We start from the raw sequence: 16,602 nt of genomic DNA, 5'->3' as shown, positions 1-16,602 counted from the left end.
GGAAGGGGGAACAGAGAGAGAGAGAAACATTGATTTGTTGTTCCACTTATTTATGCATTAATCGGTCGCTTCTTACATGTGCCCTGACGGAGATCAAACCCTCAAACTTGGTGTATCAGGATGATACTCTAACCTACTGAGCTACCTGGCTGGGGCCAAATCCTGAACATTTTAAATTTTACAAAACTGAAAGTCCGTACCCAGAGAACAATAACTCCCATTCCCCCTCCCCTCAGCCCCTGGCCACCACCTGTATGCTTCCTGTGTCTACAGCTTTGGCCCCTCTGACTCCCTCATCTAAGTGGAACCATGTCGTGTTTGGCCTCTTGTGACAGGCTCACACCACTGAGCATAATGTCCTCATGTCCTGAGAGTCCATCCATGCCATAGCATATGTCAGAAACTCCTTCCTTTTTTCTTTTTTAAGATTTTATTTATTTATTTTTAGACAGAGGGGAAGAGAGGGAGGGAAACATCAATGTGTGGTTGCCTCTCACTTGCCCCCCACTGGGGACCTGGCCCGAAACCCAGCCATGTGCCCTGGCTAGGAATTGATCTGGCAACCCCTTGTTTTGCAGGCCGGGGCTCAGTCCACTGAGCCACACCAGCCAAAGCAGGATCTCCTTCCTTTTTAAAGGCTGAATAAGATTCCATTGTGTGTAGGTGCCACATGTCAGTTATCCATCAACCTATTGATGGACGCTTTGTTTGAGGCTGTTGTGAAGGATACTGCTGTGAATGTGGGCGTGCAGATATCCGTGAGACAGGTGAAATTAATTTTAATAATATATTTTATTTAACGCGATATATCCAAAATGCTGTCATTTCAATATATAATCAATACCCCAAAACAAATGAGATAGCTTACATTCTCATTTTGTTTCACCATCAGATCGGTGTGATTTTACCCGTACAGCGTGTCTCCATTAGGACGAACCATAGGGCAAGTGCTCAATAGCCACATGAGGCAGGTGGCCACCTTACTGGACAACGCAGTTCTGCACATCCCACAGTTTTAGTCTGGCTATGTCCCAGCCCAGCCTCCCTGAGGCCACACCCAGCGATAATCCTTCCTTCCTTCCCTTCTTGAGTAAGCAAATGTATATCTAAAAATCTGAAGTCATTATGGAGAATTTCAAACACGTAGAAACGTGGGCAGGATAATAGAATGATCCATCACTACCCATAGGACCCATTCTCCCCCGCCCCACACCAAATGCTGCTGTTAAGAGCTCTTATGATAACAGCTTTTCAGGCAACAGCATCATTTAGGTCTAGATTTCAGCAGTTATTTCCATTCCGCAGAGGAGGAAGGGGGAGCTTATATTTGCAAAGAGGCTAAGGCCCTTAGCCTTGAATTTTGGTGCATGTGACCTTCGGTGGGGGCCTTCGCAGGGCAAATCTGGCTGGTCAGTTTTGGTTTTGTTGTTCTTTATGCCCACTGCCAGCTCCCCCCTCACACCCGCAGGGCCTGCGGTTCTCCCACTGAGCCTGCCATAGGAATGCTGTGGGCGTGAAACAAGTCAGTACAGGCGAGGCCCTCAGAAGGTGCCTGTTTTAAGTGAGTAATAGCACCTCGTGACTTTTCCTGCCGTCGAGGGTTTTGTGCACTATTCCTGCAGGGAGGGTGTGGACTTGAAAAGGGGGGGCATTATTGATCCTGCAGAATGTTGCCAGGCGAGTAGGGACAAGATGGAAGGTGAGGGCACACAGAACTGGGAGCCACCGGAGGCAGCCCCGTGTTTGCTTTGCTCAGACGGGCGGGAATGCAGGGGTGAAGGTCTGAGTCCCACTTTCCTCCCCACTGTCCTCTCATCCTCACCAGGTGTGCAGAGCTGCTCCTGAGGTTTGGGGCGAAAGTGGATGGTCGATCCGAGGAGGAAGAGGAGACCCCTTTGCATGTGGCTGCCCGGCTTGGCCATGTGGAGCTGGCAGACCTGCTTCTGAGACGGGGGGCATGCCCAGATGCCCGTGACGCCGAAGGCTGGACCCCACTGCTGGTTGTTTGTGATACCCGCTGCCTGTCCCCCACCGATGCTGAAGCCACCACAGCCCGCTGCCTCCAGCTGTGCCACTTGCTTCTCTCGGCTGGCGCCGACGCTGATGCTGAGGACCAGGACAAGCGGCGGCCCCTGCACCTGGCCTGTCGCCACGGCCATGCAGCCGTTGTAGAACTGCTTCTGTCCCACAGTGTCAGTGTCAACGCCATGGACTACGGGGGACACACAGCCCTGCACTGTGCTCTGCAGGGCCCACCCTCGGCTCTGGCCCAGAGCCCAGAGCATGTCGTGCGGGCTCTGCTCAACCACGGCGCCGTTCGGGTCTGGCCTGGGGCTCTCCCCAAGGTACAGGGCTGGGGGCAGAGGGAGGGCCACGAAGGTGAGGGGACAGGAGGCCCCGCCCTGTGCTTCCATATGCTCTGGATGCACCCAGAACACTTGGGTGTTTGATAGGTCAATTCAGCCTGTCTTTCATTCCACAAGTCAGCAAAGCCCAGCAGGGGGCAAAGGTGAGGATACAGACTGGAGGAGGGGTGTGTGTGCACACACATGCACACATGCGTGCACACGTGGATACATGTGTGTGCACCCCATGTGTGTGTGTGCACGCACACACTGTGTGCATATGTGGTGAAGGTGGACTGAGGGGAGTGGGGCCAGATTATAAAGAATTGGAAGAGGGAAGAGAACCAAGATGGCGGCGTAGGTAGACACACTGCGCCTCCTCGCACAACCAGAACTGACAGAGAATCGAACAGCAAGGGGGACCAACACCAAGGAAACAGAAAATAATCATTCATCCAGACCGGTAGGAGGGGCGGAGACGGGCACCGGGGTGGAGAGGACTCGCGTGGCTGTGGCGGGACTGAGACTGGCGGAGTGTGGGACAAATGGCGCAGGCAGTCCGAGCACTAGCAGACCCTGCGGTCCCACATTTGCACAGATAAACCCAGAGGGCTGGACTCAGAGTGGCGGAGAGTGGGGCAGGCAGAGTGGCGGATAGCACATTGCGGCACCACATTCGCCCACAGATAAACCTGACGAACGGCGGGCAGAGAAGCAGACCACTGCGCAACCCAGGGCTCCAGCTCGGGGAAATAAAGCCTCAAACCTCTGATTGAAAGCGCCCCTGGGGGTTGGGGCAGCAGCAGGAGAGACTCCCAGCCTCACAGGAGAGGTTGTTGGAGAGACCCACAGGGGCCTAGAGTGTGCACAGGCCCACTTACTCGGGAACCAGCACCAGAGGGACCCAGTTTGATTGTGGGTAGCGGAGTGAAAGACTGAAATCCGGAGGAGAGTGAAGCGGGCGCCATTGCCCCCTCTCGGCCCCACCCCCACGTACAGCATCACAGCGCAGCGACCAGCATTACCCCGCCCCGGTGAACACCTAAGGCTCCGCCCCTTAAAGTAACAGACGCGCCAAGACAAACAAACAAAAAAAATGGCCCAAATGACAGAACACTTCAAAGCTCCAGAAAAAATACAACTAAGCGACGAAGAGATAGCCAACCTATCGGATGCACAGTTCAAAGCACTGGTTATCAATATGCTCACAGACTTGGTTGAATCTATTCGAAAAACAGATGAAAAAATGAAGCCTATGCTAACAGAAACAAAGGAAAATGTACAGGGAACCAATAGTGATGAGAAGGAAACTGGGACTCAAATCAATGGTATGGACCAGAAGGAAGAAACAAACATTCAACCAGAAAAGAATGAAGAAACAAGAACTTGGAAAAATGAGGAGAGGCTTAGGAACCTCCAGGACACCTTGAAACGTTCCAACATCCGAATTATAGGGGTGCCAGAAGGAGAAGAGGAAGAACAAAAAATTGAAAACTTATTTGAACAAATAATGGAGAACTTCCCCGATCTGGCAAAGGAAATAGACTTCTGGGAAGTCCAGGAAGCTCAGAGAGTCCCAAAGAAGCTGGACCCAAGGAGGAACACAACAAGACACATCATAATTACATTACCCAAGATTAAACGCAAGGACCTACATCCAAGATTACTGTATCCAGCAAAGCTATCATTTAGAATGGAAGGGAGGATAAAGTGCTTCTCAGATAAGGTCAAGTTGAAGAGGCTCATCATCACCAAGCCCTTATTATATGAAATGTTAAAGGGAGTTACCTAAGAAAAAGATCAAAAATAGGAACAGTAAAAATGACAGCAAACTCACAGTTATTAACGACCACACATAAAACAAAAACGAGAGCAAACTAGGCAAACAACTAGAACATGAGGGTTGTCAATAAGGGAGTGGGAGGGGGAGAGGGGGGTAAAGGTACAGAGAATAAGTAGCATAGATGATAGGTGGAAAATAGACAGGGGGAGGGTAAAAATAGTGTAGGAAATGTAGAAGCCAAAGAACTTATAAGTATGACCCATGGACATGAACTATGGGGGGGGAATGTGGGAGGGAGGGGGGTGGGCAGGATGGAGTGGAGTGGGGGGGGAAATGGGACAACTGTAATAGCATAATCAATAAATATATTAAAAAAAAAAAAAACAAAAAAAAAAAAAAAAAAAAAAGAATTGGAAGAGTCTTGAAGGGGGAGCCAGGACTGATGTGGGCAGAAGGACTGAGCTGATAGAAGCAGCACTTAGGAAGCTCTGCCTGCCTGTGAGGCACTCGAAGTACAGGAGAGGCTCCCCAAGGCAGAGTGATGAGCCTGGGTCACGAGGTTCCGGGCCTCCTGACCACCTGCAGATGAGCTTGGTCCTGGTTCTGAGCACTTAGCAGGTCGGGCTCACCCAGTCCAACTGCGGCTGTCCTGGCACCTGAGAAAAAGCCTTGCACTGTCGATTTCCCATCTGTGTCTTCTGTTAATTTCCCCAAAGTGGGTTCAACTGGAAGACCTGTGTCACTGATGCCCTCCCTGGCAGGGGGCCCTGTCCCATGCTGTGTCGTGTCTGGAGGGCTCTATGATGTCACGAAAGGCACTGGGTCTTGGGTAGGAAACCTTGTTCTCCCAGGAATTGGGTCAGGACTAACAGGGCTGTGGGCAGGTCCCCCTGCTTGTCGTGTCCAGCCCAGCCCAGCCCTGTCCTGGATGTTCCCCTGCTGTCCCCGCCTCTCCCCTCCACTCACAAACCTAGAAGCATCTGTCTAGATTCCTAAGCAAGACCAAATAATTAAACAGCCTGAGAGTTTGGCAGATTGGTCTCCCCTTTGGGAGAATACAAGAAAATCAACAATTAACACTAATTAATCTCCTATTAACACCAGATAATTAGGAGACAGGCAATTCCCTGTAATCTGACGGTGGCTCTGACAGCTAATGATTTCCCATAGTCAGGGACAGGGTGGGGGGAGGAGGCAGGCGGAACAGCAAGGGGATTTCCCAGGACCGCACCCAGACCTGGGGGCTGGCCCAGTGAAGTGCCCCATTGGTCCCTTCATCCTGGTGCCAGGATCAGAAAGTGCAGGATCGGTTGCCACGACTGGGCAGCTGTTCCAGGCTCGGCTGGGGTGCCTGTTCTCTGGGGAGGAGCTCCTCCCTGCAAGGAGGCTGCCACGGCCCATCCATCCGGGACCACTGCCAGCAGCAGCTAGCTCTCTAGGCCACCGTATCAGACTGGACACTCAGGAGGCCCAGCTCTGATGCTTGTTCACGTGACTATAGGCAAATCACTGGAATTTTGGGAACCCCAGGTCCCCGTGACCTAACAGGGATGAAAAGCTATTAGAGCACAGTGGGTGACAGTAGAAGCCAGCACAGACCTAACCATACGCCAGACATTGCTTGAATGTGTGTGGCCTGTCACATGGGTTCCCTCGGTCCTCCCAACAACCTCTGAGGTCGGTCGTGACTAAGAATGCAGCCTCTGGAGCAGGGCACACTACCTGGGTGACCCTTGGCGAGTTGCTTAATCTCTCCAGGCCCCAGTTTGCTCATCCTTAAAATAGGGTCAGAACAGTATGCCTGCTTCTTTTGCTAGTGTGCAAATGAAATGAGTTCACACATATGAGGCTCTTTGGACAGGGCCTGCCCTGGAGTTAGTGTTCAACACCTGTTAGCTAGAGCTGTTCTGAAGTTCAGCAGCACTTAGAAACCTGCTAGGCGTTATCCCAGTGCAGGGTATCATTAGACAAGGGAGAGAGAGATGCAGGGAGGAAAGCAGGAGGGCTTCCTGGAGGGGGTGGGCCTTGGGACAGGCCAGGCTTGAAGAGCTGGAGGCACGTCAGCGTGGGCCGGGAAGGACAGAGAGACTGGCCCTAAGGGCAGACAGGAGGAGCAGGTGGAGGAGGAAAATCGGATGTAACCAGCCTGCATTTTCCTCTCTCTAAGGAAAGAGGCCTGCCCGGGGCAGACAGGCTGGAGCAGCTCCAGTGGGCACTGCCCAGATACAGGGTCAGGAGCAGAGGGCCTTGGGTGTGTGGGTACGTTCTCCAGGGGCCCCGTTTCTGGCAGAAGGCCTTCCACCTGCTCCCGTTAGCCGGCTATGCCCAGGACACTCAACACTGTCAGCTGGCCAGGCAGAAGGGTCTCCTCTCCTTGTACAGGGTGTTTAAGCCCCTGACATCCTAGGCCAGTGTGTGGGTAGGGAGGGGGTTATGCATAGGGATGCTGCCTGGGAGATGGCACTTAGATGTCCTCTGATTTTACAAAGAATCTGTGGCCCCTGCCTGTAGCTTGACATATAGCAAGAGATGGAGATGAAGCATGAATACCTGCGGTATTACATGCAGGCTCGAGCGGGTATGACAGTACCTGTGTGTGTCCGACCTGCAGATGGCTGGCTGCCTTTCTGACCCCATGGACAGTCCCCCAGCAAGGGCAGCTCCCCTGGCATGGCCCACCCCTCACTGCATCAGGCCATGTCCTCAGAAGGGCCTTTCCTGACCGCCCATCTAGGCCTGTGCCCTCCAACCACACCCAGTCTCTGAGCCTATGTGATTTCTCAGCAGCAGTGTATTTGTAAGCTGTGCTTTCCCTTTGAAATAGAAACTCCCAGATGACAAGGCCCTGTCTGTCCTCCTCAATGCTAGGTCCCCAGGGCTTGGCCCACAGTAGCCCTCAGTAAATATTTGCTGAATGAAGAAATGAGAGAATGGCCCTGGTTGGGTAGCTCAGTGGGTTAGAGCATTGTCACGATACACCAAGGTTGTGGGTTCGATCCCCCAGGTCATGGCACATACAAGAATCAACCAATGAAGACATGGATAAGTGGAACAAAAAAAAAAAGATGTTTCTCTTTTCCTTTCTCTCTTTAAAATCAATAAATAAAAAATTTTAAAAAGAAAGTGAGAGAATGAATGTGGCTCCAACTTGGTCCCATCCCCATTCCTACACCAGGCCTCTGCTGGCCCATCCTTCCTGCCTCAATGCCCTGTGGGCTCCTGAGTTCTCCCCTTCCTGGCCTCAGTCCCCGGCTCTGCAAATCCCTCCCTGGTCACCCAGCCCTGCTCCCCTGCCCCCCACCCCCACCCTTGTAGCCCTCTTTATCCTTCACTTGGCATTGGGCAGATTCATTAGTCTTTTTTTTTAAGACTTTATTTATTTATTTTTAGAGAGAGAGGAAGGGAGGGAGAAAGAGAGGGAGAGAAACACTGATGTGAGAGAGAAACACTGATTGGTTACCTCTCACACGTGCCCCAAATGGGGACCTGGCCAGTCATCCTGGCACGTGCTCTGACCGGGAATCTAACCAGCGACCTTGTGGGACTACGCCCAACCCACCGAGCCACACCAGTCAGGGCTCATTAGTCTTTTTATCCCCTCAGGAGCTCTAGCCTCAGGTCAGGGTTCCCTTTCCCATCCAGAAACATCCAGCAGAGAGCCTGGTAGAGGCTGGTGATAGAGCAGGATGATACAGTAGTAAAAGGTCAAGAGTCACATCTCTGGGCTTGAGTTGCTGGAACTATAACTCGGGCAAGTTACTTAATTTCTATGTGCCTCAGTTTCCCTGGTATGTAAAATGGGCATAATAACAGTTCATACCTGGTAGGGGCAAGGATTAAGAGACCTAATACATGTAAAGTGCTAAGAAAAGAATCCGGCATAGATTATGCACAAGAGTAATGTTAGCTGATGGACTGTTGTCCTGTCACGGCCATAACAAAGGATCACAAACTGGGCGGCTTAAAACAAGAGAAACAGACTCCCTCACAGTTCTGCAGGCTGGAAAGTTGAAAGCCAGCCGAAAGCAGGGCTGGTTTCTTCTGGAAGCTCTGAGGGGGAGTCTCTTCCATGCCCGTTCCCAAGCTTCTGGTGGCTGCCCACAATCTTTGGTGTCCTTGGCTGGTAGGTTCATCACTCCAATCTCTGCCCTGTCGTCACAAGGCCTTCTCCCTGCGTACTGCCTGTGTTTCTGTTTTCTTTTCTTTTTTTTTTTTTAAGGTTTTATTTATTTAATTTTAGACAGAGGGGAAGGGTAAGAGAAAGGGGGAGAAACATCAATGTGTGGTTGCCTCTCATGCACCCCCTACTCGACACCTGGCCTGCAAGCCAGGCAAATGCCATAGACTGGAAATCGAACCAGCGACCCTTAGGTTCACAGGCCCGTGCTCAATCCACTGAGCCACACCAACCAGGGATGTTTTCTCTTCTTATAAAGACAGCAGTCATGTTGGATTAGGACCCACCCTAATGACCTCATTTTAAACTGATTACCTCTGCAAAGACCCTATGTCTAAATAGGTCACATTTAGAGGGCCTTGGGACTAGGACGTCAATATATCTTTTTGGAGATATCTGGTGTGGACTGATTGGACCCTGTGGTATGGGGTAACCCTGGGAATGCTGACCATCTCGGCCTCCTCCAGGTGCTGGAACGCTGGTGTGTGTCCCCACGGACCATTGAGGTGCTGATGAACACCTACAGTGTCGTGCGGCTTCCTGAGGGGGCCATGGGCCTGGTGCCTCCTGAAATTCTGCAGGTTAGACTCCAGGACCCTGACCACACAATCATGCAGCCTACCCGAGACTCCCACCTCCTGAAGGGAAGTCCCGTTGGTCCCCCTATTCTGCCCCATAGAAATTATCCAGAGATCCTCTCACGTCCCAGAAGAAAACTCAGAATGAACACCCCAAATCCTCCCTACTCCCAAAAGGCTCCTGAAGACACCCACTGGCCACCAGCCTCCCCCTGTGGGAGGACTAGGTGCCACTTGTCCAAGGCTGCCTTTGCTGAGGCCCTTGTTCTGTCCCCAGAAGCACCACTGTTTCTACTCCTCCCTCTTCGCCTTGGTGAAGCAGCCCAGATCGCTGCAGCACCTGAGCCGCTGTGCGCTCAGAGCTCACCTGGAGGCCCGCCTGCCCCATGCCCTGCCCCGCCTTCCCCTGCCACCCCGCCTGCTCCGCTACCTGCAGCTGGAATTTGAGGACGTGCTCTACTAGGTGAGTCCTGGGTTCTGTGGGCAGTCCCAGAGAGTTTGTTTGCTTGTCTGTTTTCACGGTGTGGGGAAGGTAAGAGGCAAGAAAAGAGTTAGAGGCAGGGTCCTGAGAAACAGCAAGCTTTCCAGAGCACCAGACCTCTCCAAATGCACGCCTCTCTGTCCAGATGAACTCCTCATTTTGAGAGAGCCTGAAGGCAGATGCCCCAGGCTCCAGGGGTGCCAGCCGCCTCTCTCGGTGCCTCAGACCCAGGACTGAACTGAACCAACTCAAGTCGAGGTAGCCCTCTCAGCAGGAGGTCCATTTCCACAGGGAGAGTGGATGCTGCTATTCCCACCAGGGAGAGGCAAACGGACCATGTCTGTTGGAGAGAGAGACAGGACTCATGGCAAGTAATACTCTCCTCTTGGGGGTCTCCTGAAGTCCCCTCTGACTAATCCAAATCCTGTATGCACATTAAAATCTCCAGACCTGTGTATTTGGTATTGTCTCCAACAGGCCTGCCTCTGAGTTGACCAACTCACAGGGCACTCAGGATGGGCAGACTGGATGCGCCAGCTGCGTCACCTTCCCCCTCTGGCATCCACCAGCTGTTGAGGGATCCCAGGCAGATCCCTGCCCCTCTGACCCATGATGTGGCAGAATGGCTGCCTGGTGATCATGTCAGACAAGGCTCAAAGGACAGCTGGCCAGTGGATGGCTTGCGTAGGGCGGATCATCAGCAAAGGAGGCAGTGCAGACAGGGCAGGGCAGTGGCAGTAAAGGCAGCCTGGGAGCCGGGAGCTGAGCTGAAGTGCAGAAAGGCCAATGAGAAGGTGGGTGCACGGGTGATAAACAAGCATGGAGGGGTAACCATGGTTCAGGAAAGAGTGGAAGACCCACGTTTAGAAAAACCAAAACCCTCCAAAAGCTCTCCTTCTTGCCTGTCCTGTAGGTCAGGGAGCTTTGGATGCTCACCTGGTTCCTGGCTCTCTCTATCTGCTCCTTCTAAATTTAGCTTTGTGGCGGCAGGAGCTGAGCTGAAAGTTACACCCTTGGGTTCTAGTCCTGCTCTGCCATTAACTTGGGGGAACATAAGTCTCTTCCCCTCTCTGGGCTGTTTCCTTATCTGTGAAACAGGCAGGAGGCAGTCCCCGGGGGTCTTCGCAGTACCAGGATTTTAAGTACCTGCAGGGGTCCTCGGCAGCAGGGAGCCCGCCTGCAACCACAGAAGGGAGGTGGAGTTGACTGGGGAGCCTCAAAGCAGCCAATCAACTGCACTTTGATCCGTGACGACAAGGGTTACTAGATAGATTTCCCAGGGCCTCGGAGTGCGCACGCGCCGAAGTTCACGACTTTCCCGCCAACCGCTCGGAGTGTAGCGGCGAAGGGTGGGCCCAAAGGGCGCGAGGAGGAGGGCGCGGGGCCTGGAGGGCGCGAAGCTCGACGGGTAGCAGTGGAGTGAGCAGCAGAGCGGGAGCGGGGCGGACGTGAGTGAGCCGGCTCCCCACTTGACCTCTCCGGCCTGGGGCTGACCCGGCGGGTTTGGGCTTCCAGTCGTGGGCACGCGGCGCCAGGACGGGACGGCCTGACGGGAGGGTGCGCGCCGGAAGCCCCGGCCCAAAGCGGTCGGGCCGAGCGCGGGCTGAAGCGCGTCCAGGCCGGTCGTGGCTCCCCGGGCTCCACGTCAGGGGTGAGGGGCAAGGGTTTCGAGGGACAGACGGGTGAGGGAGCGGTCTCCGCGAGGCGTGTACGGGAGTGCCTCTCCGGGCCTGAGGGGAACCCCAGCTGCGGTGGCCTGGGTCGGCCAGGCCCCCGGGGCGTCCTGGGGCGCGGGGCGAGCGCGCGGAGGCCCGGAGGGACGCTGCGGGGGCAGCGGGAGGCGTCGGCTGAGGCGCTCTCCGTGGGAGACGGCCAGTGTGACTGCCCGCGACGGGCAGCTGTTCGGGCCTCCTCTGCGGGGCGGCGACGTTTCACCTGAGCCTGAACGACGGAGGGGAGCCAGCCCGGCGTGCGTGGGGGGAGAGCCGAGGCGGAGCGACACGAACTGGTTTAGGTTTTGAAAGATCGCTCTGGCGCCGAGTGGCTTGTGTGGGGCTGCGGGCGGCTACTGCGGGCGCGGGACGGGCGGAGGTGGGAAAGCAGTAGGTGAGACCCTCTTCGGGGACCCAGTGGGACGTGCGGAAGGGCAGCCCCGCCCAGGATGACTCCCGGTGCTCTGGGCCGAGCGCCTGGCTGGATGGTGGTGCTCATTATCGGGCTGGCCAAAAAGCTCGTGTGGTTTTCCCGGACGACGGCTCTAGGAGCGGCGAGTGGTCTCTGACTTCGTTCGAAACAGTTTTGTTACATTGTATTGTGGCAGCTGTGCTGTCAGCGCGCGTTTTTAAAAAGTTATTGGTGAATTTGTGTACAGCCGCTTTAATAGTGAAGATGGAAGAAAATAAGCGGCATTTTCAGTGTATTACGCTTTATTATTTCAAGAAAGGCAGAAACGCAACTGAAACGCAAAAAAAGATGTATGCAGTGTATGGAGAAGGTGCTGTGACTGAATGTGTCACAGTGGTTTACGAAGTTCCTGGGTGCTACTGACGTTTTCTTTTCTTCTTCCTTCTTTCTTTTTTTTTAGAAATTTATTTATAGACAGAGGGGAAGGGAGAGGAAAGACAGGGAGAGAAACATCACTGTGTGGTTGCCTCTCGTGGGCCCCCTACTGGGGGACCTGGCCTGCAACCCACGTGTGTGCGCGGACTGGGAATTGAACCAGCGACCCTTAGGGTCACAGGCCCGTGCTCAATCCACTGAGCCACACCAGCCAGGGCTGTACTACTGACATTTTGGTCAAATAATTCTTTGCTGTGGGGCTGTCTTCTGCATCGGAAGATGTTCAGCTGCACCCCTGGCCTCTCCCCACTAGAAGTCAATAACAGAAGATAGCCAACATCCTCAAAGTGTCCAAATCAATAAAGTTTTTAGGGAAAATGAAAAGTGTGTGGTTTTGGGTTTTTTTTATGGAAAAAAACTAAACGGACTCTTGGGTCAACCCAGGACTAAGGTGGGGAAGATGAGAAGGGGCAGTTTGCCGGGGAGTCAGAAGTTCAATTTGGGAGCTCTCCAGTGGACATCTGTCTCAAAGAGGCTGTGATATAAGGTCACTTGGGTCTGTGAATCTGGAATTCAGGGACACGGGTCTGTCTGGAGATAAAAATGTGGGATTGTTGGCTTGTGGACGATGTTTAATGCTTTATTCTAAGAAAATCCTCACTTGCAAGGATTCTTGATTGTTCTGGGACAGCCCTGTTTATGCATTTTGTTGGAAATTCTATTTAATCCCATCCACAGCATTTCATTTTCTGCTTCCTGAGCCCCAGGTTTGAGGCACCAGGTGTGTAGCTGGGAATGAGACCTGTCCCTGCCCTCAGTGAATTTTCCATCTAGTCTGAGAAACAAGTGTGTGAGTAATTAGTTCCAATACAAGGGGCAATGAAGGGAATGCCTAAGACGTGTGGGAGCAGGAGCTGAGGGTGTGAGGAGGAAGGCCAGCAATAAGGGCAGGCACCTGGGAGCACTTCGCAGAAGCCTTGAGTGCCTTTCCCAAAGAGACACGGGATGAGGACTTCTGACCGCATCCGGAGAGCATTTCAGGAGGGAGGGGTGAGGGAGAAGGGCAGTGTGGAGTAGTCAATAGGAGGGGCTCGTGCCCGACTTCCCACGCCCTCCGCTTAGCCAGCCAGTGTTAGGAAAGCCCTTTCTGGGGTTAGACATCCAGACACTCTTGCAAGCCAGGGAGCTTCCTCCCCAGCCTCCTGGCTGCCGTCCCGCGGGCCCAGAACCTCTCCCCAGTAATTGCTTTCCGTAATGTGTTTGCTCCAAACCAATTTCACGCCTCCGTGAGGACTCCGCCCTGCACTGGAGGCGCGGACCTCCCCACCACCAACCTACCCGCGTGTGACACGTGCTCACACACAGATGGCACACATTTAACACAACAGATACATAGGGTTCAAGTACCTGGACACAGCAAACATACATGAATCTACACATGTGCATAATAGACTTTAAGGCTCTCGTGTGCAGTCCCCGCGCTTAATGAGTTCACTCACTGTTAAGTGCCCAGCAGCGTCCGCCACGCTGGTCCTTGGATCGCTCACCTGGTCCTGTTCCTTTGCCCTCGACGCGTCTCCCGGACTAACGCGAGGGGGCGCTGTAGTACTCCGTACCTCTCTCGCGGTGATGCAGTTGCATTCTGCCACCACCAGAGGGTGCCCGCGGACAGGGCCCGAAGCGGCCCACGGTCAGTGGACTCTGTCTCGCCAGTGCCAGTGAGTGCGCTGGCAGTATAGATCTGTTGGCTTTGACTTTAGAATACTTTGTTCATTCTCAGTATCCTCGGTGCTGGTTTCTAAATCCTGAAGGGGAGGCCAGATGATGGGGCACAAGGAGAGAGAGTAGATTCAAAATAAAATTCCCCTGTAGGAGCATTTCACCAGCAGGTAGAATAGTGAGAGTGGGACAAGTCAGAGCACGTGGACAGTTAAAGAAGCACTTTTAGAATTCCATTTTAGACGTGAGGGGAGGTGCTTGTCCACAAAGTGATCGCTCAGGGGTTCAGGAGGAGAACCACAGCTTTCTCTTGGTAAAGAAAGGAGCCACCTTTGAGCAGATTTGATAGTGACAGCTTCTGTCCTTGGTACTGACGGGAGAGTAAGAAGTAGTTTTGGAGAGCCACTGATTCGGGGACTTCCATTCTTGACCACTCGGCTCTTCCTGGTCTATTTAGTGCAGGAAGAAGTCATTTTGGAAGTTATTTCCTTATATTCACTTTATCCTTGCACCAGTTTCTTTGACTAATCAGAATAGATAGTAATCAATCACAGATGGAAAAGTTAAGTCAAAGAGGGGCCAAGGTCCCATGACCCAGTGAGGGGTCAGAACAGAAACTTACCTCCACAGGTCTTTTTACTCCAGCCAGTGCTTTTTCTTATTTACTACGTGTCCTCAGTTCCACAGTCCATGAAAGGGCAGGGAAAGGAAATGGGCTGCTTCAGTTGCCACTATGTATGTGAGGCTTTTATCCTAGTTTAGCTACTGAATGCCAAGGACTATGCAGAAGTCACACTTCAGGAACTCAGCGTGGCAAAGGGACAGATCGAGGATATAAATAGATTCTGAGATACGGTACCTAGCAAACAGGCACTGAACCAGGGCAATACAAAATCCCTGGGGTCTCACTTCAGAGTGGGTGGTCCATTGGGATTTGTTGGCAACAAGCTTTATGCGTGTACTCTCTGTGCCACCTTGAGCAGAGAATCCCACTTCACTGAGTATAGTTCAGGGCCATAAGATCTGGGCTCGAGCTGGGTGACACATATCTTCAAGATCAGAGGGTCTTTAACCTTGAGTCCTTGACAACTCGCTATCCATTCTGTCCCACCAGAGAGTGACAGGCGTATTAAAGTGGTCTTTACTGAGGGACTGGTGGGAGGGAGATGTTTCAGTACATATATCCTTTAAGCTTTTGGAACTTTGTGCTATCTGATTTTATTACTTATGCAAAAAATGGGTGGAATTACTTATCAGAATGGGTGTTCCTTCATGGTTTGATTGGTGTTGTTACTGCTCATACAGATTTAAGTTTAGAGATTGTAGCCCCAAAATCCCCTCAATGATTTATTACCCCTGTGGTGCATCCAACACTGTAAAGCCATAAGACCAAGTACTGACCTCTGTCTTACTTTTTAAGTACAATACGCTTCTGAAGCCTGGTCTTCCATATTGGTACCACGAAGTGCTTGGTTAATTTAACAAAGGGTTTGACAAATATCTTTAGAAGGATTTACATACAAGAATTATCCTCATACTTTAGTGGTGAGTTGGGCTTCCCGGACCTAGGTTAAGCCACCTCTTTTTTCTCCATGGTAACGTCTTCCTGCCAGACTTGTCTCTCAGAAGTTTCACTTAGTTTAGTGTAGAGCCCCAGATAGATCGGGACTGAATGGAAACTGTACTCTTCTCCCCTTACCTCTCTGATGAATTGTAGATTAAACATAATCAAAGAAAACTCCTTTCTTGGGTCTCACCCTCTTCTGTCCCACTCTGGGGACAGTGTCTTTCAGGGTGCTGATTTTAATGCACTAGCCTAACATTAGTGGTGTTCCCTAGGCCAGCACAAGGCTCCCGAATTCAACAACTGTTACTGAGATCCAGAGTTCCCTCCTGCCCTGCTCTGTCTTGGTTTGGAAACCCTGAGGTTCTTCGGCATAGTTTTTCATCCTCACTTGGGCCAAATCATCCTCCTAAAGTTGCCTGGCTTTGCTACTATTAACTTTAACAAGCTTGTCTCTCCCTGGGCCCACCAGAACGACTGTTTCCCCGTGACCGGACGACCCCCGTTTTAGTGGCCCAGCCTGCTCTGTGTACCGAAGCTCAGGTCACTCTTCTTCTGTTGACTTGCCTGTCTTCAGTCTTGCTTGCCCACTGACCTGGGCCTCCTATCTAGTGAACGTGCCCATGACTTTTGCCTGTAGATTGACAACTCTACTGCTGGAAATCAGGAGAGGGAGAGTAAAAGGGACCACCATTTCAGTGTCTGAGAATGGGGGAGGTGAGCAGAGTCATCAGCAATTAGCGGATAATTAGCGCTGCTGACCCTTGGGGCTCATCAGCGATCCTGGGGCCAGCCCCCAGCAATCAGCCAGGGCAGGTCGATAGTGTCAAGCCCAGGAATGAATAGGGCTCATCAGCAGCGCTGGAGCAGGGGAGCCAATCAGGGAAATTCATAGCAGAAGGGAGAGAGAGAGAGAGCACAGGCGAGGGGTGGGGGGAGAGCCAGAGATAGACAGAAAGACAGACAGGAGATGGAGATATAGGTGAGAATTGAGGGGAAAATAGAATAAGCCCCACTGAGAAACGGGAATAACAAATAGGAATAGGGATAGAAACAAGGGCAGGGTAGGGGAGACTGGGAGGAAGGAAAAGAATGGAAAGGGAGAAAGATGGAGGGAGAAAGGTAAGAAGGGTGGTAAGTACCAGGTATAGTGCGGGCCCTTCAGGAAATTACCCAAGAGGCCAGAGTGCGGACCTAAGGAGTCTGAGACCACGGAGCGCATGAAGATGAAAGGGTAGGAAGAGCCAATGCCGAGAGAGAGAGTGTGAATGGGGCTGGGAAGACACGACGGAGAAGGAAAAGAGCCGCAACACGCGTGGCCCTGAGCATTGATCCCTGACTTTGGAGTGCGCCCCCTGCCGTCCTGGCCTCGACACCCAAGGGGGCACCAAGGACC

At 52.5% G+C, this 16,602-nt stretch overlaps 1 protein-coding gene across 2 annotated transcripts in view; it reads left to right on the top strand.

The window, feature by feature from the left end:
* Positions 1-16,602, top strand: part of ASB10 (ankyrin repeat and SOCS box containing 10) — a 37,474-nt gene that overhangs the window by 2,483 nt on the left and 18,389 nt on the right. For both annotated transcript variants that reach the window (XM_024564556.3, XM_045198782.3), the window contains exons 3-5: positions 1,826-2,345; positions 8,773-8,886; positions 9,161-9,346. In XM_024564556.3, the coding sequence (XP_024420324.2) occupies positions 1,826-2,345; positions 8,773-8,886; positions 9,161-9,346 (820 nt within the window). The remainder of the gene's footprint in view (positions 1-1,825; positions 2,346-8,772; positions 8,887-9,160; positions 9,347-16,602) is intronic.

This window comes from Desmodus rotundus, chromosome 6, assembly GCF_022682495.2.
Source record: "Desmodus rotundus isolate HL8 chromosome 6, HLdesRot8A.1, whole genome shotgun sequence".
Taxonomy (NCBI): Eukaryota; Metazoa; Chordata; class Mammalia; order Chiroptera; family Phyllostomidae; genus Desmodus; species Desmodus rotundus.
Note: the sequence above shows the minus strand (reverse complement) of the source record. Positions and strands in the feature narration are given on the sequence as shown.